General features: G+C 34.2%; 1 protein-coding gene across 3 annotated transcripts in view; it reads left to right on the top strand.

Annotated features, from left to right (window-relative positions):
• The first annotated feature begins 1928 nt into the window (after nt 1–1928).
• The window catches only part of Megf8 (multiple EGF like domains 8), a 100770-nt gene continuing 79236 nt past the window's right edge, over nt 1929–23462 (top strand). Inside the window, exons 1-6 of one of the 3 annotated variants that reach the window (XM_069835632.1) lie at nt 1929–2048; nt 2503–2878; nt 13433–13596; nt 15799–16085; nt 19652–19836; nt 22714–23164. In XM_069835632.1, the coding sequence (XP_069691733.1) occupies nt 2653–2878; nt 13433–13596; nt 15799–16085; nt 19652–19836; nt 22714–23164 (1313 nt within the window). In that variant the 5' untranslated portion in view covers nt 1929–2048; nt 2503–2652. The other 2 variants (XM_069835633.1, XM_069835634.1) reach the window with 2 other exon arrangements.

Raw genomic sequence — 23462 nt, 5'->3', positions numbered from 1 at the left:
AGCATTTAAATTAACAGTCAGAGTGCGCATCCTTTTAAGAATATGACCCTAAACAGCTGATGACCGGTCGTATGTCATGAAAATTGGCAGAGGGCATCTTTAGACCATAAACAAATTTTTAAAGATAAAAACAAAGAAACAGTTTTTTTTAACAAAAATGACAAAATCTCACATCAGTGTATCCTAGGGGACATTATACTGAAATTACTAATTTCCATAGTTTTAAAGCTAAATTCACAAAATGTTTATCACTAGTATATCTGGTTAATAATAACACATGTACAAAATGTTGTCCCTCTATGATAAGTGGTTTGCATTTTATTAATAACTTAATAAAATATTGTATTGCTTTATACAAAAAGTCCCTTGCGCCGCAATTTACATTATTTTTAATTGATATTCACTTATATGATTCTTTATATACATTGGAACAAACATTACTATTGGAATTTTCTGTAAAGTGAATGGGTAAATTACTAGGAATTTTTGTGACTATTAATTTCTTTATTTTTTATTTTATAATAAAAAATTCTAGTAATTTACTGATTAATTTTATAACAAAACCCTATAGTAGTAAGCTTTGATTCCACGTATGTATTGATCCATATAAGTGAATATCACTTAAGTATATTGTCAATTGTTGTGCAAACGACTTTTTATATAAAGCGGTTCAATATTTTAATAAATTATTAATAAAATGCAAATCACTTATCACAGGCGGATGAAATTTTATACATTTGTCACTATTAAGCAGATATGCCAGTGATCAAAATTTGGTGAATCTAGCTTCGTAATTGTGGTAGTTATTGATTTCGCTATTGTGAACTCTTAAAACTAATTTCAGTATAGTGTACCCTTATATGCGGAAGTCGGAGAGTTTGCACGAGGAATACAGTTGGAAATGTTTAGATTTATTGTTTTCTTTATTTGCGACATTATTATTTTCGTTTGTTACTTGTAATTTATTAAGTTCATGTTGCTGTAATACCTATAACTGTGACATTTATGAAGGAGTGTATTGAACATTTAATTGTGTATTTATGCTGTAATAATTATTAAATTAAGTTTTTATAGATTGGTAAGTCGACTGACAATAATGTTCTAAAATGTAAGACGATCCTTTAGAAGTTTTTGCCCTTCAAATTAAAAATATCTGAGTTTTCCTTTAAATATTCCTATTCCACGCGTGTTGAAAAGGAATAACAATGGCGGCCCATTCAGTGAATGCGCTACTCTGGTATATCCACGGACTCTGTGTTAGGCCATAGTCTTACTAAATAACCGCGGTGTTAGGCTAGCAACTATCGCGAGATTTGCAAAAAATCACCCCAAGCTTCGTGACTGTATATAGTAGACTGTGCTTATATCACATTAATTTCCTGTGGTGGTATGCTCCGGAAAATGAAAATTAGATCGAAAATAGGTTCTCACGTCTATGATTGGCATGTTCAGTTTCAATTTTAGGGGTTGGCGATACAATATACCGTATTTCATTTGTATAGATTGGCAGTGCGGCGTAAAATTTCACGTAAGACTGAACCAGTGATCTCAACATTATAAACTGGATACCCAACTTCTGTAGAGAATTGCTGAAAAAAAAAAAAAAAAACGTGACGTGTAATTTCCGTGCAATTGGCACACCTGAGGCGTATCTTTCTCTCTTTCTAACGCACATGGGAAATGGTTGTTTTGTTGAAAGAAGTACAGTATATATATATATTAATTATATTTCTTTAATTTTGCCGTTATGATGGTGAAATAATGTGCAACATACGGCTGTACCGTACGTAAGACAGAGTAAACAAAGAAATGACATATAGGACTGGTATAGAGCTCAATGGACTGAATTGAAGACTACTCGTTGCTGAAGACCAACGAGCATAGCCAGAGCTATCTAAACTTTTAGGCCTGACTTCTAGTGGTGAAACTGTGAACTATGTTCAGTTTGCCATTTTGAGGCCCGATCTGAAACATTGTCTTAATCTTTTCTATAATTCTGAATAATGAATTTTTCATATCACATATAACAAGGAACCAATGAATATCTAGTGAGTGTGACGTCAAGATTCATTTTCAGTCACTTATGGAAAAAATGAAAGCAAGTCAAATATGGGCAAATGTGATTTTCTTGCAGATTTTATAGATTCCATATTTAATTAATTAAATATACTACCGTTTTATGCAATATTGGAACTTTGCTTTGTTTTGATATATGTAAAATTGCCGGGATTGTATGTGATGTTGGTTGTACATGTATTGGGTATAGTTTTTGTTTGACAGGATGCCTTCAGGGTAGAGATGAACATGCTTTGATAACCTTGGCATTAACGAATTCCCGTAATTATATTAGCTTTAGATGCTTTGCGTACAGTGGTGTTAAAATTTTATAGGTATTTCCAAAAAGAGTGTGGGTCAGACCTGTGAGTGGTTGGGTTAAATAAACTTGCTGAACTTGTGTATTTTGTAATACAGTTCGTTTCATATTCCTATGTTTTATTTCAGATTATTCTTCTGACTGTTGCTATCTACAGACAATCTTCTCAAATCAGATATTGGAAATGCATTTAGAGTACAAGTGGAATTGGAGTGTAGAATCAATGTTTATACCAACTCAGTTATGTAGTTAAGTGGTAGAAATAAATTCTTGGCACAATGGGGCCAGGAGTAAGAAAGAAGTCAAAACCTGGACAGACATTTTACTTATTGGCATTGTCATGCATTTTATGGTTGTGTTTAGTTACTGAAATAAGTGGGACTCTCCAGCCAACAGTATGCACCAAGTCTCGCAAAGTGTTCAATAGCTCTTGGGGCATTATAACAGATGGACCATCAGGGTCAAATTATACTCAGGATTCCCACTGTGAATGGTTGATTAGAGGTAATGTTACTACATTTTTTCAGAATATCTATATTTGCATATAATACTGTGCCTTTATTCTGTGTGCAGTTCTTGTATTTTATTTTGCCTAGTCTATTAGTTGATAATATTTGTAATTATTTTTCCTAATGGAACAGTGGTACTGCAGTTTCTAAGATTTCATTAGCTGCCTTTTGTTTTGAATATGCATACACTCATAATGATTTGTCTAACAGTGACCTATTTTCGAAAGTAATTAGTGTATTATACTTCAATTAGGCTAGTGGAATTAATTCATATTTGGAATATTTTCCCAAAGAAAGCAAATTTCTCAATCTATAAAAACTGACATGCAATTGACGTTAGGTTAGTAACTTCGCTAAAACTCAATATCTGTTGCTGTTGCCAGCTCGTGTATTGTTGCTCACTAGTAATGTGCATTAGACAACTCTTAAAATGACATAAACAGCAGATATTAAGTTTTTCCTTAGTAACTTATTTTGATATACTAATGCACACGGACTTATCCACTTTTTTACGTTATTGTTCATTTGAGAGGGGAGTGAGGTCTTCCATATGGGCCGTGGGAATTGAACAGTGGTAGAATTAGATTAGCCACTGGCATAGCTCAGGCAGTAGCACGTTTGCCTGCTGCTCTGGAGTTGTGCTTGGATGTGGGTTCGATTTCCACTTGGGCTGATTACCTGGTTGGGTTTTTTCCGAAGTTTTCACCAACCTTAAGGCGAATGTCGAGTAATCTATGGAGAATCCTCGTCCTCATCTCGCTATCACCAATTCCATCGACGCTAAATAACCCAGTAGTTGATACAGCGTCGTTAAATAACCAAGAAAAAAATAATTATATTATGTATTTTTAAAACTTCTGGACCAAAAATACAACACAACTGGAGTAAATTTTAACGTCCTTGATAGAGCCTGCTGTGAAAGATCAAATGAGCACAGGAATGCCATTTCGTAGTACTTTGTAAAATGACTCGAATAACCTGGAAAATGAAAGAAAACAGCCTCAGTGAGCTCCGTTTTGTAATTTTTTTTCAAGTCCACGGAAAATGCTATTAAAAAAGATTGTTTTCGTAAATGTCAAATGAAAAACTATTATAAAAACATTGTTTTCGGAAATGTCAAATGAAGAGCATTTTCTCTAGACCAAAAATACAATACATAAGTTGTGGTAAAACGGTTTAAGTATACACATTACAGTGGCCCACTGGATCTGTTCTTTTTCATTTTCTATCATAGTGATTTTAGAAGATGCTACGAAATTGCGTTCCTGTGTTTGTCATATGAAAGTACAGTGCTTTTCTTATGGTTTTCTGTTGTTGGTAGGCCTATAATTCTCATATATTTACGTATCAGAAAATTCAGAAGTCCATTTGTGCTGCCTGTATCCTCATTTCCTTTTGCTAAAATGTATAAAATGGAATTAAAATAATGTTGTGTGTTGTATATTCAAGGCTAAAGAATATGGGCTTGCATAATAAATAGAATATAATTGTGATAATCAGTAGACCTAATTAAAAAAAATACTGTTTCTTGAATGTCACTGTCTTCTTCTCTTTGCTTATGAACATTACAGTACATTCTGTGGGGTGAAATAGGTCTATTTGAGTATACCCTAGAATGATGTCATTGTTGTTATCCATATGGCAAGTAAGCCTATGTAATAGTCATATAGGCCTATACTTCGATCAGGCATATGGGTCATTCCATTGTAACGGGTGTTACATCCACAAAGCTAAAAAGAGAACACTTTCAATGCAGCCTTAATAGAATCAAAATTTATTTATTAAAACTATTTCCCCTACATTTTCTGAACATTTTGATATAATATAATCCTAAGTTTATTTTAACGAAATTGAATAACAAGTAAAAAAGATGGTGTAACGGGTGTTACAGGATTTAGACATGAACTTTTACATAGTTATTGAAAGGTGTAAAATTCTGTGAGTTTAATGCATACAAATTAACATCCTTTTATAAGGATATATATTAAACATTGACAAAATCAAATATGTTCTCAGTTTTCCTTTCTGCTTAAAATATTTAATTTTTTTCAAGAAAAGCTTCTGTAACGGGTGTTACATGACTTGTAACGGGTGTTACACTGTGCAAATATTTCTACTTTACTGAAATGATTAATGACACTCTTCGTGTTTTCATTAAAACAATACTATTTAAATTTAATATAACGAAATTCCTGTGTAATAGCAATTCTATTTTATGTAAATAATTAAATTATCTTTTTTAAAATTCTCAGAGCACAATCTATTTATTAAATAGCCTAGATTGGAATAAATAGATTAATTATTGAGGAACATTCAAATTATGGTTGTTTTACAGATATTTCAGTGCATGTGTAATTAATTTTTAACATTTTTTTTTTCATTTACACTGTCACTGAATTCATAATACAGTCTGTTTTCTTAACACTTAACATCAGGTGACCAGTTGACTAAATTTTACAAAATAAATATCATTTTCATCAGCTTTGAAGATTTTTTGCTGTGCCCAGAAACTTTCAGGAACATAATTTTAACGTCCTCTTCATTGTCAGCTTGGTTCTGGTATATTCCAATGTATTGGAACTTTTATTCACCCTTTGATGATCCGGGTTTCTTGTTTTCACTTAAAAACCCTACCAAAACAAACATGCCAGACTTAATTTCAGATATATCAATACTGTACACTGACATGGGAATCACTTGTGTTTCACTTGTCAGTATCCCATCTTCAGAATCCCCAAAACTTGTGGAATCATCATCTTATGGTGCTAAAGAAAGTCCAGACTGGATACTTGTTCAGTGATAAATCACTACTTATTATGGCATAGGATTTCACTGTATCATTAGAACCCAAATGCAACCTGTTTTTTTCATGCGATTGTTTACAGGAGCCATTTCTGGAAATAAGCACATTCAAATGCATTAGATCGCGGTAGAGCAAACAAATATTTTATACAGAATGGACTCTAACTACTTAAACTACTTAAGAGAGAGTTAAAAGCTATTTTTTATTGTAATAGGTTACAGCACTCAAGTACAACATTTTGTAACTGGTATTACATGAATACTGTAACACCCGTTACTTAAAGAGTTGTAACACCCGTTACACCGTTTCTGGATAAAATAAATTAAATATTAATTTAAAAATGTTATGGTCTCAACAAGCAACCTTATAATCTCACTTTCACTACAGGATATTGTGAACAAATATTTCATAAGATCATAATTAAAACTTATTGCATATTTTGTGTAACGGGTGTTACATGCTACAGGAATTTTTATTGTGCTATAATTAATTACTGAATTTGATCTTACCTTGAATTGTAATATATGCTTGAACTTGGAAAGCTTCATACATTTCCCTCCAAAAGTGCAAGATCAACAACATGGTGTTTTATGACAACAGCAGGATCTTAAACTTAAGCGTGCGAAATAACATATTTACTATTCAAAGAACCTACCAACAAACATATTAAAAACTGCAAAAATATTCCATACAAGACAAATTTTCTTTAAGGGCAGTGTAATTCATACTTTTAACAGTTGATATATCAAAGCACCATACACTTTATTAATAAATGAAAAAATCACTCAGAGGCTCAGTTGGCATGGAATGACCCATATTATGTTATTCAAAGCATATTTCTTATTTACCACAAAATTAAACAAGACTTTGGGAATGAGTGCACAATACCAGAACTGTCAGCTTTTCACATAGTATGCCAATTGTGCATTGACTCAAGTGTTTTACGGGATTGTGGAACTGAAGGGATGGGAAATAAAAACTCTTGTCCATTTTCTTTTACTTACTCTTTTCCTCCTTCTTTTCTGACTTTCTACTACTGATACCTTCATTGCACTTTTACATCAACACATAAATATATTCATTTTATTTACTATATTGGAATTCCTAGGAATTGATTCAGAAACATTCATCGTAACCATTACACCACAAAATCGTTGAAATTTTTGACATTTAAATTCTTTACAAGACATACTTTCGATATTATAACTTATATTTCAACTGTCGATAAAAATTTATCAGTTCAAGTAATACAGAAATGATTTGAATTTAAATTTTACAAACTAACTTATCCTCTTGAGTCCTGAGACTATAGTGTACTATACCATAATTCATACATGATTATTCTCTTGAGTCCTGAGAGTATAGTATACTATACCATAATTCATACATGATTATGGTATAAGATGTATGTGCAGACCCCCGTTATAATAGGCCTATACCTGCATTTGTGCCCTAACTGTAATCTGCAGAATTTTTCCAGCATTTTTCTTCATGTTAGTGACTTTTTTTTTAAGTGTAGTATTATTATATTGAACTTTAAAAATAAAGCAACAAATGTCTTAGGATTCAGGAGAGTATATGCTTATGGGTTTGTTTTTTCAAAACTTCACATTGACAATTCAGCAATACGAATGATAAAAGGTTAGTACTAAAATGACATTATGTATATATTTGTGTATTAACCCTCTTAGTGCCAATACCGTTAGCATAGTATTATGTGAAAAATGCCAAGTAAATATACACAAAAATGTATCACTTGATAAAATGTGTTATAAAACGAGAACCAATGTTCATAGAGACTTGAGTTTAAGGAAGCATTATCACATTATTCAAAGGTATACGAACTAATGTTGCATAAAACCAACCAACCCATTTATTATTCAAAATAAACTGAATTTATTCTGTACTGTAAAATCTTGTTTTATTCACTTAAGAGGTTGCAAAAGTATAAAATCACAATGTAATCGTGATTGGCACTTAAAGGATTAATACTTTCTCTACTTGCAAAGACGACATCCATTACATACGTGGTACCTCCTATTATACCTTCACCATAATCGTTTATTGTGCCTAAATTGTCAAAAACCGACATAATGCATAACAAACATAGATACGAGTATCATTGTTAACAGTAATGCTTATGAGATGTAAGAGTAGTCCAAAAGTGGCATATGCAAACAGCTGACGACTTTACACAATTACCATACACCCACTCCAGTATTGTGCACTTAAGCCCAAGACTGTAATGAGAGGTTCAGATTTTTATTCTATTGTATGTTGATGTAAATATATAATAATCTTACTACACTCTTGTTTATCTTCATATTTTGATAATTGAGACTCTTGGTTAATTTAGTCGAAACTTTGTTAAAGAATAGGTTGTAGGTTTTCAGGTTCTTGCTACGTTGTCATTGTTTCTAGAAGCTGACATTTCGATCAACATACTGTGGTCATCTTATTTATTATTTTAGTATTTATTTATTTAACCTGGTAGAGATAAGGCCATCAGGCCTTCTCTTGCCCTCTACCAAGGGTTACAACTACAATACGAAGAAGTCCACACCTGTGGAGTAACGGTCAGTGCGTCTGGCCGCGAAACCAGGTGGCCCAGGTTCGAATCCCGGTCGGAGCAAGTTACCTGGTTGAGGTTTTTTCCGGGGTTTTCCCTCAACCCAATATGAGCAAATGCTGGGTAGCATTCGGTGCTGGACACCGGACTCATTTCACCGGCATTATCACCTTCATATCATTCAGATGCTAAATAACTTAGATGTTGATACAGCGTTGTAAAATAACCCAATAAAAATAAACAATACGAAGAATACAATTACAGTACTGCAATGACTTTTTGACCGCTGGTGTGATGTTTTATAGCTGCTTCTGTGTTCCTGTCGATCGCTGGTTGGTTGTTGGTTTTCCTCTGTTAATGATCTGATGGTCGTCCAATAATAGAGCATATTCCGCAGTGTTGTAGGAAATGGGAGGTGACATTGACTGCTGGTGTTCTGCTTTGGCTCTTCATAAGGGCCGTATGACCTTGACTGCTAATGTTCTGCTAAGGTTCAGATGTAGCAACGACCTCTAACCTCACATTCCTGTATCGCGTTAGAGGCGAATACGCCCCACATGAAAGACCACAGCAGAACATCAGCAGTCAAGGTCATACGGCTCTTATGAAGGGCCAGAGCAGAACATTAGCAGTCAATGTCACCTCCATTTCCTACAACATTGCAGAATATGCTCAATTATTGGACGATCATTGGATCAATAACAGGAGGAAAACCAACAACCAACCAGCGATTGACAAGAACACAGAAACAGCTATAAAACATCACGCCAGCGGTCAAAACGTCACTGCAGCTCTGAAGATGGGCACAATATGTTGGTCGAAACGTCAGCTTCTAGAAACAATGACAATGTGGCAAGAACCCAAAAACCTACAACGCATAAACAGCAGCCACGGAAGCCTAAGTCAACATTTGTTAAAGAATGTTTATCAACATTTATAGGACATTATTAGGTCTATTTCGTCGCATGGCCAGCATAAAATGGAAAAGGGAATAGATGTTCATAATAATTAAAGATTGAGAGAAAAATAAAAAGTTGGAGGAAGCATAATTTATTATTAGCCTACCAGTATATGTTTAATTTTTCATTCATAAATAAATCAGTTTTTTTTTTTAAATTTTGCTAGGCCTACTGTTTCTGGCATGTTCAGTTAGCTTTCTTCTTCTTCTTCTTCTTCTTCTTATTCTTCTTCTTACAAGATATTTATGTAAAACTCATTTCTGAGTAGAGCACACTATTAATTTATACCCCATTTCAAATTTATGATTACAAATTACAAAAAACGTTGTTAAAGCTGGGAATGTGTCTGAACTTAGCTGTCAAATTTGACTAGCGTGAATATATTTTTTTAGTACATCCATGGGTGATATTGTGTTTGAGTTGCTGGGATTATAAAGTCTTATTTCGTAACAATGTGTAGGTATAACATTAATTTATTATGTTTAATGTTCCGTCATTTTATTATTTCCAATTTCTCAAAAAAGTGGCCAAAATAATACTAAATCAGTGTTGATAATCACAATGCAAAAAATTTTGTATTCCATATATTACTTCTCTATCTTAGAAGTTTTTCATAAATATTAGACTGCTCTTCAAATTTAGGCCGGGAACAATTGAATCGGTCGGAGCTAAAAGGAATTAAGTCACTTTTGACAACCTTTCAGGAGAAGCAAAAAATATTCCTCTAATAACACGAATATTATATTTTTATGTTATAGAAGACAAAAGAATATTTAAAAGTCTTAGTTCCTTCTTCTACTGTTCGATGTGCATGACATCAGTTGTTCAAATTGTTGCAAAACCCAAAACATCATATTTTGACTTAATTCCTTTTAGCTCCAACCGATTCAATTGGATACATAGATGTCACAGTTATTTCATTATTCTACTTCTGGAAGTAAAAGTTAATGGAAAATACTTCATTCATGCATTACTTTATATGGTTTTAAGTAAATGACTAAAATCCTGACACCAGTATTATTTTTGGCTAATCATTGAAAGAAATATACAAGAAATTGTAATCAGATAGCTGCATGTTTAGTGACAGTATAGTTGTATTTTGATTCTGTAGATATTTATTATGAACTAATGATAATTGTTTGATTTGATTGCTGAATTTATGGATTTTTGCACTCTGTCGTAGATGCAAAAACATTCAATGTTTCGGCTCCTCTTGGGCTTACAAAGAAAGTCTGTTAATCTCCTTAAAACTTAGTTTTGAGATATTTTAATTTAAAGAATCTGTCAGTTATGAACTTAGAATATTTGACTATCTTCATAAGTAGGAACTGGTTAGAAATATCATTAAGCGAGTTCTCCCAGGTTATAGATATATTATGAACTATTTTTAAGTTGAGTTAACGGATATTCCTTGTAAGCCCACATTTTCATCATGTAATGCAAGGAGAAGAGAAATGTACTTGTAGGATCCGTTAGTCGTGAGTGAGATTTCAATAGAGTAGGACAGGTATGTTGTGCAGTTGTGAGTGAGATATCTTTAGAGGGTACAGTACTGTTCTGCAATGGTGAGATATTCACTGTTTTGTCGTGTGTCCATCTTGAAAATAAAGAAAAGCAAATACGTCATGACTGTAATCCTCAAAAATCTCCCTTCTGTGCTAGATGTACATCTTCAAGAAGAATATATGACGACTCAGTGAATATTTCACCATGTTGCACAACACTACTGCACTGAATAACTTATGATATCTTTACTGTGTTAACTTTTGCAATTTACCTGACTGACTAGTTTCGAAGTGGTATCCTTCATTGTCCGAAGCCTACTGTACTGCCTAATGAAATCTCACTCATGACTGCATACACAACTGTCCTACTCTGATGAAATCTCATTCATGATTGCACAACACAGCTGTCCTACTCTGATGAAATCTCACTCACAACTGCACAACACAACTGTCCTACTTTGATGAAATCTCACTCACAACTGCACAACACAACTGTCCTACTCTGGTGAAATCTCACTCACAACTGCACAACACAACTGTCCTACTCTGATGAAATCTCACTCACAACTGCACAACACAACTGTCCTACTCTGGTGAAATCTCACTCACAACTGCACTACACAACTGTCCTACTCTGATGAAATCTTACTCACAACTGCACAACAAAACTGTCCTACTCTGATGAAATATCACTCACAACTGCACAACACAACTGTCCTACTCTGATGAAATCTCACTCACAACTGCACAACACAGCTGTCCTAGTCTGATGAAATATCACTCACAACTACACAACACAACTGTCCTACTCTGATGAAATCTCACTCACAACTGCACAACACAACTGTCCTACTCTGATGAAATCTCACTCACAACTGCACAACACAACTGTCCTACTCTGATGAAATCTCACGTACGACTGACTGCAGGCAGGAAGTGGAAAAGCTCTTGATGCTTCAATGGTGGAGAACGCCAACATTTGCATACAGTTCAGGCTGCTGATTAACCAAGCAATGCTTCGGGACTTTTAAAGTGCCCACTCTGTATTACTGTATGTTCAAATGCACTTACAATTTTGATTATCTTTTTCGAAGTCGTTTGGACTATGGAATTAAAACAGACAAAATTCATGACACACATTAATTTCCTTTCATTTTTCATTCACACATTTTTGACACTTGTATATGATAATTGTTAAAACTTGTTAAATTAACAACTTTTTAATAATATACTGTGTTAACTATTGAAATTTTAAAAGCTATTATACTTTTGTGACATCACGTCAAAAGTAGCTACAAAGGTACAGTATAATAATTATTTTCATAAGTTTCAGCAGTTAACACAGTACATTATTAAAAGTTGTTAATTAACAAGTTTTAACGTGTTATCATTAGCAACTTTCTTTCTTTGCAATAAATAAATTTAATGTTGTTCCGTCAATGACTTAACATGTTATACATAAGGTATAAAACCTTTATACTTTTTGTATAACATGTTAAGTCATTGACAGAACAACATTAAATGTATTTATTGTATTTCAAATTCAAAGACTTATCTGAAAAACTTCTTCAAAATGAATTGCAAAATTTCTTTCTATGATTTTCAGTTTCTTGTATCGCTTTCACTTTTTCTTCAATACTAAATACCGTTTGTAACTTTGTTGTTTGTTTACAAGTCTGTTGTACTTTTGTAACTGAACTGTACAGGTACAGTATGTCACTGCAAAATTACGTTTAAAATTAAGAATTGCAATGATACTATATGCAAGGTAGATGCATTTGCGTGCTATGTTGTATTAAGCAAGATATAAAAGCAAGTGTCTTATGAGGAAGTAATTGATATCACAGAAATTTGATGCTTTTGACGAGATGTTTCATAAACCCATGTCATTATAACGAAGTTCAACTATAGTATCATCAGTTCACTGATGGCTTTATACCACAGGAGACTGGAATTCCATTGTGGGAGCCGAGATCATAATGAACAAAGAGGCTTTGAAGTAGGTTTTCTCTGAATAATTTCATTTTCTCGTTATTTTCATTTTATCATTTCTCAATAATAGTTATATAATCAGTTAACGGATTCTGAGGAGCCTCTTGAGTTGAAATGACTCTCTAAATAAAAACTGTCCTACTTATCATTGTTTCAATTTGTGCATTTCTGAATATTTTATTATAAGTAATGTTACAAAACTTTTTATTCAGTGACGAAAATTCAAGGAACAGGCTGTTTTAATTCTCAGATCTGCAATGTAATACAATGATTCTTGCATAATAATCAGTGCAGTTCGTAATTATTATATTTTCATATATTTATTGGATGAATACAGGAGTAACACCTATCCTAATTTAAAATAGACAGAGTTCTTACTGGTACTTATTAATCCTTGCAGAGTCCGCTTATTTATCAATTTATGTATATTTTTTATCTTTTATTCTTTCTTATTTAACTCTTCTTTCAACCACAGTTAATTTTCACCCTCTTTTTCATTCTTTTTAGCATTTTTGTATTCTATTTCTCTTTCTTTCTTGGTTTCTCTCTTTTTTTTTGTTTAATTTTTACCTATCCATTTCTTCCTTTTTTCCACAATTTTTACTTACATGTTTGCTTGTCTCTTTTTTATATTAATTTGATTACTCGTACATACAGAGACATTTGATTGTCTATAGGAACAGACAATGTGCCTGTGTTCACATGTACTTTTTTATTTCAGCTCAGAATAGCAGTCAAGTAATTACATTGAAATTCCATACAATGAGCACAGAGTGCTCTTATGACTATGTATTCGTGTATGATGGTGAATCATTTGAATCACCATTGATTGGCAGCTTTAGTGGCAAGTCGCAACCACAGCAAATTACTGCAACTTCTGGTGCTGTGAGTTACAATTTAATTTAAAATTCTTAATTAGTTAAGAAAGTTGGACACTTTACATTATTTCACTATCTTTGAAAGCATGTTCTAACCTTCACAGTCTGTCTGAAGAAGTGCTTTCTGAAAGAAACAGATTTCAAAAGTTGATTTATTGCTATAGAAGTCGGAGGAATCCGTTTCAAACAGCATTTATTCTGTGAATGGACTGAGCTCCTTTTGATTCAACGCTCATCATCTATGCTGTTGAGTAGTGTTTGGAGAATGTGTAGACAGAGTAATGAATGAATAATGCGGTAACAAAGAGATTTTTTTGTATTATGTGCGTTTGAGTTTCTGGCTGATATGTACTCTATTATCAGGCAGTACATCTCACTTGGTGATGTGTGTCAGAGGAAGAACAATTGTAGCCACCGGCGTAGCTCAGTCAATTAAGGCACTTGCCTGCCGATCCAGAGTTGCATTCGGGCACGGGTTCGATTTCCGCTTGGATTGATTACCTGGTTCGGTTTTTTTCTGAGGTTTTGTCCAACTATAAGGCAAATGTCAGGTAATCTATGGCGAATCCTCGGCCTCATCTCGCCAAATATCATCTCGCTATCAGTCCCATTGTAGTTGATACAGCGTCGTTAAATAACCAAGTAAAATAAAAAAAAAGAACATTTGTTTGTATGCATCTGAAGTCTGATTAGTGTAATATGTAGCTAATTGTCGATGTATGCAATGGAGGGGGAAAGAAACTGGTCACCCTACCCCATTATCTCCTGGCCTAGTTGCCATCTTGGTTTCACTTGTGAGGTTCAGACCTGTCTTCGGAGAGTTGACTAAACAACAAACAACATAACGAATTTTGTCGTTGTCTTTTCATCATTCTGATTTAAAATTAAATATTTCGCCTGTTGAACTGCAACAATAAAGTCTGACTATACTATGCTATAGTCGCGACGCTGTTATTCCCGGCGTGACTCTCCCTCTTTGCTTACGTCTTAGGAAGTGAAGGCTCTATAAATTCTAGGTAGGTAGTATCGTTCGCCATTTTTGTTCTTTCGTTTCCGAACTACCAGATGAGGGATCTATTTGCCACACCGTTAAACATTATCATGTCGTAGCTCCTATGATAATAAATCAAACGCACTGTAATTGAGCAAATAATTGAGCGGCAAATAACGTCCTCGTGTGCTTTCTGCGAACCCAACGAAAGAGCCAAAATGGCGGGCGATTATATTAAGTATTTATTGAGCCTTAGGAAATGCATCAGCGAATCACAAGACGTACACGTTTAAATGTAGCCGACCGGCAACATGATTGGCTGCCGGAAATTAGAGCGACGGGACTATAGTACCCTAAGTTTATCAAGGATGAAAGTGTAGAGGTAAACATTATGGAAAAAAGGGAGTGGCAAATTTTTTACTGCCAATGGGAGGTAGAATTCAAATTTACCACTGTGCACATAAATTAAGTCAAATTTTTGCAATTCGTATTTATAAAGAATACCTTTTGTCTTACTTGGATACATACAAAAGGATTTAATTTTTTTGCATATTTTTATAATAGTTTGAGCAAATAAATCATGAACTCAATTCGCATCATGATGGAATCTGTTGTTGTTGTTTTCTAATGCCAGGCGTTTGACAATAAAGTCATTTGACCTCTTGCACTCCAATATTTTTCAAAGATATTATCATAACCAACCAATGAAGCACAGATTTTAAGGTGTTCCGAATCCATTTCTTGGTTTGAGTTGCACAATGGGTAGATAGGGGACTGATATATTCCAATTCTATGCAGGTGTTTAGCCAAACAATCATGGCCTGTTGCCAATCTAAATGCAGCTACAGACGATTTTCGTGGTAAATCGGGAATTAACTGTGGATTTTGATGCAGAGAGTTCCATTTTTTCCCTTGGGATTGTGTTATCAAATTTTGTTTGTTGAAGTCTAAGTATGTAGATTTAATAAATCTCTTCACAGAGTAATACGTAGATTTAGTAACAGGTCTGTAAGTAGCAGTGCTGATGGAATCTAAGTTGACACAAAATGCATAAAATGTATAATTAGAAAGTATATGTGCAATGTTCGTGGTATTGATTTTTATAATACATTTCGAGTCTTTGTACATAATTTTACAAAGTGCACTGAAATTAGTAGAAATGTTGAGAGTGAAGATGAAATAAAATATTGCTATTTATGTAATTACTTTGATTTTTAGATGCTGATATTGTTGTATAGTGATACAAACTATGTGCTGGATGGTTTCCGAGCTGAGTTCTTTGTTACCAACTGCCCAAACAACTGCTCAGATCATGGGATGTGCTCACTTCATAAGTGTTACTGTCAAGGGACGTGGGGAGGTCGAGACTGTGGCCTAGAATTATGTCCTGAAGGCTGTGGTAAGGATTCTCATAGAGGAGAGTGCAAAATGAACAGATGTCATTGTGCAGCTGGTTACTCTGGTCAAGCCTGCAGTCTACACAGAGCTGATCAGACTGGAAATAAGTGAGTCACACTTTATTTTATGGAATAATATTGTTCACTCATACTTTGAAGTAAGTTAAAACTATGTTGGTTCTGATCAGTAGTCGATTGAAGTTACACAGTTAATCTCCTGTCCCTCCTTGAGTTTCTTTTCAATTAATCAACTTATAGAATATGTAGGCGCTTATCTTTTTTGGACAAAAATTCCGTCATTGTTTTTGGTTTTTGTGTTTGTAAATTACTGTATAATTTCAGTTCTGAAATGAAATTGTCAGTAATGATTTCTTAATAATTCTATAATACTGCTTCTTCATGAAAAAGAACAAATATTTTAGTTAAAGAAGCATGTATGGAGTAGGTTGTTGTATTTTTGCATTTGTAAAGAAGAATGATTCATATAACCAAACATAGCCACCGGTGTAGCTCGGTCAGTTGAGATGCCTGCCAATCCGGAGTTGCGCTCGGGCGTGGATTCGATTTCTGCTTGGGCTAATTACCTAGTTGGGTTTTTTCTGAGGTTTTCCCCAACTGTAAGACGAATGTCAAGTAATCATGGCGAATCCTCGACCTTATCTTGCCAAATACCATCTCGCTATCACTAATTCTATTGATGGTAAATAACCGAGTGGTTGATAAAACATCATTATATAACCAACTAAAAGAAATAACCAAATATTATGCCCCAAAGTCTGTTGTGCATCCCATTGAGTAGGTTAAATATACTGAAAGTAAAAGCCTTTGTATATCAATAGTGGAAGTAAATATACAGTAAAACCCCGATAAGACGCTGTTCAAGGGACCATGTGTAAACTGCGTATTAGGCAGGTATACTAATTTTGACCTATATACAGTATCTACACTCTATTAGCATTTTTTTTTTAATTTATACATGATTCATGAAAGGTAATACAATGCAGTATTATTCCATTATGTAGACTAATTACTGTACTGTATGTCAAAGACATTTACAATATGTACTGTACTTAATTATTTCGAAAAAATCATTTATAGTTGTTTACCATGTTTGTGTTCTCCAAGTCCTCATGTTTACCACACTTCACTTTCCTGCGTTTATATCCTCTCAATGTCGCAGCTGCAGTGATTGAATCGCGATTTTTTTTTATCGTCCTTAATGTCGATTATGAGATTCCTAATGAATCAGAGTTGTTAAGAGTACTGTTTTCATCGTACCTTCGTAAGATTTTCAATTTTTCCGACACAGAAAGCACTTTTCATGTAACACTCATCGTAACACACTCACAGACACTTCAATATACGAGGGGGATCCAGGAAATAACGACCGTTTTGTTGTAATAATTAAAAAAATATATATTTATTTGAAAAAACAAAGTCTGTTACATAACTGAAGCTTCCTTTACTTCTCTACATAATCACCACCTATATTTAAACATTTGTCGTATCTGTTCACTAGCTTTAGAATTCCCGTGTTATACTCCTCTGCCAGCAGTTCATTAAGCCAGGTGTTCACTGTCTTCTTCAACTCTTCATCACTTCCAAAACGCGTACCACCCAGAAAGTCTTTCAGCTTAGTGAAAAGGTGAAAATCGCTAGGAGCAAGATCTGGACTATAGGGCGGATGATCAAAGATTTCCCAACCGAATTGATCCAGCAATTCTCGAGTTGAAGCAGCAGTGTGCGGGCGGGCACAGATTTTGTGGTAGCCAAGATGTTGCGACACAGTTTCACCAAGCAAAGAACGAGAAATGTCAGGAAAGGCAATATGCAATTCGTCGAGTGATGTGCGCCTGTCTTGCAAGATTCTGTCTTCACTTTAGTCTTCAGGTCTTCTGTGATGAGTGATGGGCGTCCGGGTCGAGTTTCATCGTGGACATTTGTTCGCCCATTGTTGAACATTTCGCACCATTTTCTCACATTTCTCTCATTCATTACAGTATCACCATACACTTCTTTCAATTGCTGGTAAATTTCTGCAGGTTTCAAATGTCGGGCATTCAAAAATCGAATCACACTCCTCACCTCACAGTCGGCGGGATTATCAATCACATCGTTCATTTTGAAGTAACACAAAATGCACAATGGCGACTTGTTGCAACCAGTACTCACAACATTATGAGAACACATGTTAAGGAAGCCAGTTGACCTTCAAACAAGGAAGGGGAGTCAGCTGCACGGCGGGTATGCGCGAATGGTCGTTATTTCCTGCATCCCCCTCGTACTAATGGACAACAACCTGACCAGCAAAAATTTCCAAAATTTTATTGCAACTGAGTGAGGAATGTTGCTTGAGAGAGAGGGTTAGCAAGAGGGTGGGGTATTGTACAATATAAAGTGCGCAGGTAAAGGGTCGAATACGGATACTTTTCAGGTTAATGGCACCAGTGAGTTCAATGGCCAAAATGTTTCATTGCTGTTACAGGACATTGCTGAAAATTACATCGAAAATATTCCACAAAAATAGTGTATTATGCGGGACTGAGCGCAAAAACAGAGTATTTTATAAAGGCGTTATATATGAAATGTGCAGGGACCAGACAAAAAAAGCTTATTACACAGAATGGCATAATAAACGGGTGCATCTTATTGAGGTTTTACTGTAATCATATATTACTATATTGGAACCCCTATGGCTTATACAATTCTTGATACTTTTGAATATGGTACCTTGCACTCTGCTGCCAGTCATTGGTCAGTCAAGTGGGTTTAGCTGTTTTTAACTTCCCAACGAGCAGAGTGTCCTTCTCACCCCTCTTCTCGAAGATAAAGGTAAAACTGATCTTTGAAAAGTTAGGAAATCTTGTTCATTTCCAGCAGTGGAGAAGTCCAACCTATTCCTCTTTAGAATAATTCACCATTGCTTTCTCTCTTATTTAGAACGACCTTATGAATGACCAGTACAATAGTCTTATTGGTGGCATTTGTGTGAAAAAAAATATTATATTTTCTGTGACAAACAGTATATTATTTTTATTTTAAAATTTTACTTAATATCATAAGCTAGAGAAAAAGTCTCTTGTACCTTACTGAAATATAATTTATGTTACTGAATTCAGAACTTTTAATAAATACTTATAATGATGCATGAAGAATACAATACGTTTATTATGAATATCCTGCTGCATTGTGAAAAGTAGCTATTGAGTAATTAACGTGAAATAGCTGTCTAGCAGTACCCTCAATACTCTTAACTTACGGTGACTAATTACATACTGGCTACTCAACAAAAGTTTTTTAGGCAACATTGTGATTTCCTCATTATTGCTGGTAAGAAATTTTAAGAATATGTTCCGTGAACAAATTTTCAAACATAATTGTTCTATTAAAAAAAGAAACTGAATTTATCGGAAAACAGAAATAAAATTATTTGCGATGACTTTCAGAAATCCTTGAACATTGTTACATATTTTTTTCAAACACATATAAGAGCATAGTTTCCGTTTTCTATTTATTTAAAGAAATATTTTGAACTGTAGAAGAAAAGAGTTCAGTTCAGAGTTTTTGATGTGCCCTGATCTACCTGTTAAAATCATCCTTTCATTTCACATTCATATTGTTTTCATATGAGTTTTTTCTTCTACATTGTTGAATAATTGTATTGTTGTTGGCAGGTGGCACTGGTTATCTCACTCTGAAGGAGGCCTAACACCTCGTGCAGCTCATACAGCCATCTACCACAAAGAGACAGATTCCCTTTTCGTGTTTGGTGGCTATAATTTGAATACTGTTTTAAGTGAACTCGAAATATATCACTTTGCAACAAACAAGTGGGAAGATGAAAATGGAAATGAACTGGGTATGTTGACAAGTATGAGCAAATCCTGAGTAACTTTCGGTGCTGGACCCTGAACTCATTTCACCTACATTATCACCTTCATCTCATTCAGACGCTAAATAACCTAAGATGTTGGTAAAGCATTGCAAAATAACCTACTTAAAAAAATGTTCACAAGTATTCAATAGCAAGTTGAACTGAACTATATTTCTTTATTAAAATATTTTCATGATTAAGTCGTACATTGTGTTGCTTCTTTTAGTAAGACAAGACTAATTATTATAAGAGAATACTGAAATAAGAGTACAAAATACACTCTACTTAGAGTAATTTTGTCAGAGCAGTGGCAATAGTACAAGTGAAATGAGTTTTCATTTCTTTTTTCTTTGGTCAGTTCAGTTGTGTTTCAGTTATTTAACTTATGGTTTCTCACCGAGGAAGACCTGTGTTAGATTCCAAAGAAATTCTTTGAGATGTACTATAGTGAAAGTACATGTGAGTCTGGTCTTTACCAAGTACAGTACTTTGATTTTTGTTGCTGTTCTCATTCTACTATTGCCATGTCATTATCTCATTGTACCTGAATAATCTGTGTAGTTGAAAAGGGTGTTAAATAAAGAATTGCTGTTGCCTAGAGTTTAGTCTATGAAAAAAGGGTATATTTACTAGTACAAAAAGTTTAAAAGAAAAACTAGGACATTTTCAATAAAAAAAGATTCTTTAACAAAATCCAAAAATTGACAAAAATTTGAAAAAATAATAGTGAATATTTATCTTTGCATTGCGCATTCAAATTACTTTTTTTTTGTCCACTTATTTTGCAGAGTTAGATACTTCTGTTTTATGTGCAAAGGTATTTGGTTAAGAAGTTTAATTTAAAGAAGTTCAAATTTAGTCGTAAAATTGAACATGTGGATACCTCATTAAAGTGAGGTTTATATATATATATATATATATATATATATATATATATATATATATATATATATATATATAAGCAAGGTCTTCATAACTTCAGCTTCAATTATCTTAGGACATTTGTGGACCTTCCATCAAAATATTGGGAAGCAAGAAGGATGATGACTTCATTGTTAAATCCAGAGCATTAGATACACACACACACACACACACACACACCTTTTTTAAAATCAAGATTTTACTAAGGAAAAAAACGTTGCACAGTAGCATTTAGATTCAGATCGACAACTGTAAAATGTATCTGTGCTACCAACTATCAACAAATAACAGTAAAAGAAAAAGATTATGAACCAAACTGTTCTTTGTGGTTGTACAAGTGGTGCTTCCTAGCATAATTGCACAGAAAGCTACAAAGTAACATTACATAGTATAAAATACATTGGCAAAGTATAATTAAAAAAAGAGACATTTGAGCATCATCCAAAAAACTTTCGGGACAGTGAGACGTTTTGCCAAAAAAAAAATTCTCCCAGGAAGAATAGGATGAATGGGCACCCATTACTTCCAAACCTCAAAATTAGAACAAATGAGATGTGGAGCTACGACTGTCCTTAGTATTTTAGTGGTTTCTGTATTAGTCTCTGGACTCGAGTATCATTGGTTCAGATCTTGTTGATACTGATAACATTTTTTTTTGGGACAAAAATCCCGAAATATGGTTTTGTGTGGGTTTAAATCTGGGGATTCTATAACACATTAAGTTTATATTATATAAAATAATTTTGAATGGATGGTTTAAAAGAGGAGGGTGGAACAAATCTACGCTCATTTGGGCCACTTATGGATGCAGGTGCTACCTGCTACCATCAGAATTGAATTTTGATATGGGCAAGAAAATAACTGGTGAATTTTGCGTGGAGTCCTTTCATTCAGGGATGAGATTCTTTTACATGCCATAAATCTACCAACCATCTTTAATTCCCTTCTGAAGAAAGTCATGCTTGACAGTTTTATGACCTTTAAAAAGTCATTTCCCTAGTCAGGTTCGAACCCACAAGCTTCAGATCCAATAGATATAAAATAAACTTGCAACATTCGAGCAATTAATATCTGGTATCAGTTTTTATAACTACCACCTACGTTTTCTACCTTCAATTTCAGATGGCAATGCCATCTAAAACCTGATAGTATCATCTTGTATCTAAAAATAGAAACAATGTAAAAATTCCAGCAGATGTTGTGACATCTATGTTTCACAGCATTTTGTGTGACTATCATGTAAAGGTAAGTGTTCACTACATCGTATCTCACTCCTCGTACGAATCTCACGCAACAGATATTTTAAGTGCAGTGCGTTCACTGTAACGGCTTCACCTCATCGCCTCATTGGATTCCCCTATCAGCTGTTTAAAACATGACGTCATACGATATTGACATTGTTGAAAACAGAGGAGTTGAGGTTAGGTCTATTAATTACGTCTGTTAGCGAATAAGAATTTGTAAATGCTTCATACATCTTAATTGAAGAGGAAGAAACGAAAGAAATATTGGTTACATAATATATTTGCAAGAAACGACTTGATTACTGTAATGGGAACGCCTCAAATTATATAATTCTTCGCAATTTTCTACACGCGAAATAAGTTTTCTGTCTGCCATTTTGGCGCGACACTGAACATGGCACAACATAATAGTAACAGTTGACCAATTAAAATTGATTTATTAAAGAAGGCCATGATCACATGCATTGGAAAAGTTGCCCATCTGAGAAATGTGGATGGATTTGCCGAGAGGCGATGCTTCCGATACGATGTAGTGAACATGGTTACATAACAATTACAGCAAAGATAGTCTTTTTCCGATCCGTCCGATGCGTGCGATACGATGTAGTGAACGCTTACCTTAATAGATTACAGTATTAATAATTGAATGTACATACTAAGAAAACTAAAACTTATGTAAGTTATGTATCTTTTTCAGTTGGGGCAGATGGTTTGGAACACACAGATCATCAGATAATAGCTGCTGTATTAGGACAAGAAGAGCGCTGGGGTGTGCCAACAACAAGATCCTTTTTTAGGAACCTTTTATTTTCCATTGCGGATAATTCAACTTTAAGTATTCGTCATCGAGTACAGAATGAAGGTTCAGGGCATCTTCAGCGATTGGGAAGAGATGTAAAGATGGGAGAACGGGAAACAGAAGATCACTTACACAAAGATGTGGAAGAGAGTGAAGAACAAGGTCGGACTTGGGACTTGGAAGGTGATAATATTGCGGTTACTGAAGAACCGAGGCACTCAGAGGAAATGGAGGAGCTTGTTCATAAACCAAATTCTTTTGTGGAGGTTAATGATCAATTTGAATTTGTTGAAGAGAAGGCAAATACACCAGTAAGACCAGCAGCACGCTATGGTCATGCGGCCTGCATGTAAGAATCTTTTTGTTGCAGTTAGTGACTTCTGAATTATATATAGATAAACTTAATGTAATGTATTTAAGAGGCATATTGGTCCGACAAGTTAGCATATAAATGAAATAAGTATAATAATCCTTCAATAACTGTCTTATTCACCTAAGAATAATACAAAAATTACATTAGGTCATTGCACAATCAAACGTGACAAGCGCTTTCGCCAATTGATGGCAATATTTTACCCATTTTAACCATGTTATTTTTATGCATCCATGCTGCACACATGTTCTTCTAGTCTGCCATTTAATGTATG

This window comes from Periplaneta americana, chromosome 9 (genome assembly GCF_040183065.1).
Source record: "Periplaneta americana isolate PAMFEO1 chromosome 9, P.americana_PAMFEO1_priV1, whole genome shotgun sequence".
In the NCBI taxonomy this organism is placed as follows: Eukaryota; Metazoa; Arthropoda; class Insecta; order Blattodea; family Blattidae; genus Periplaneta; species Periplaneta americana.
Note: the sequence above shows the minus strand (reverse complement) of the source record. Positions and strands in the feature narration are given on the sequence as shown.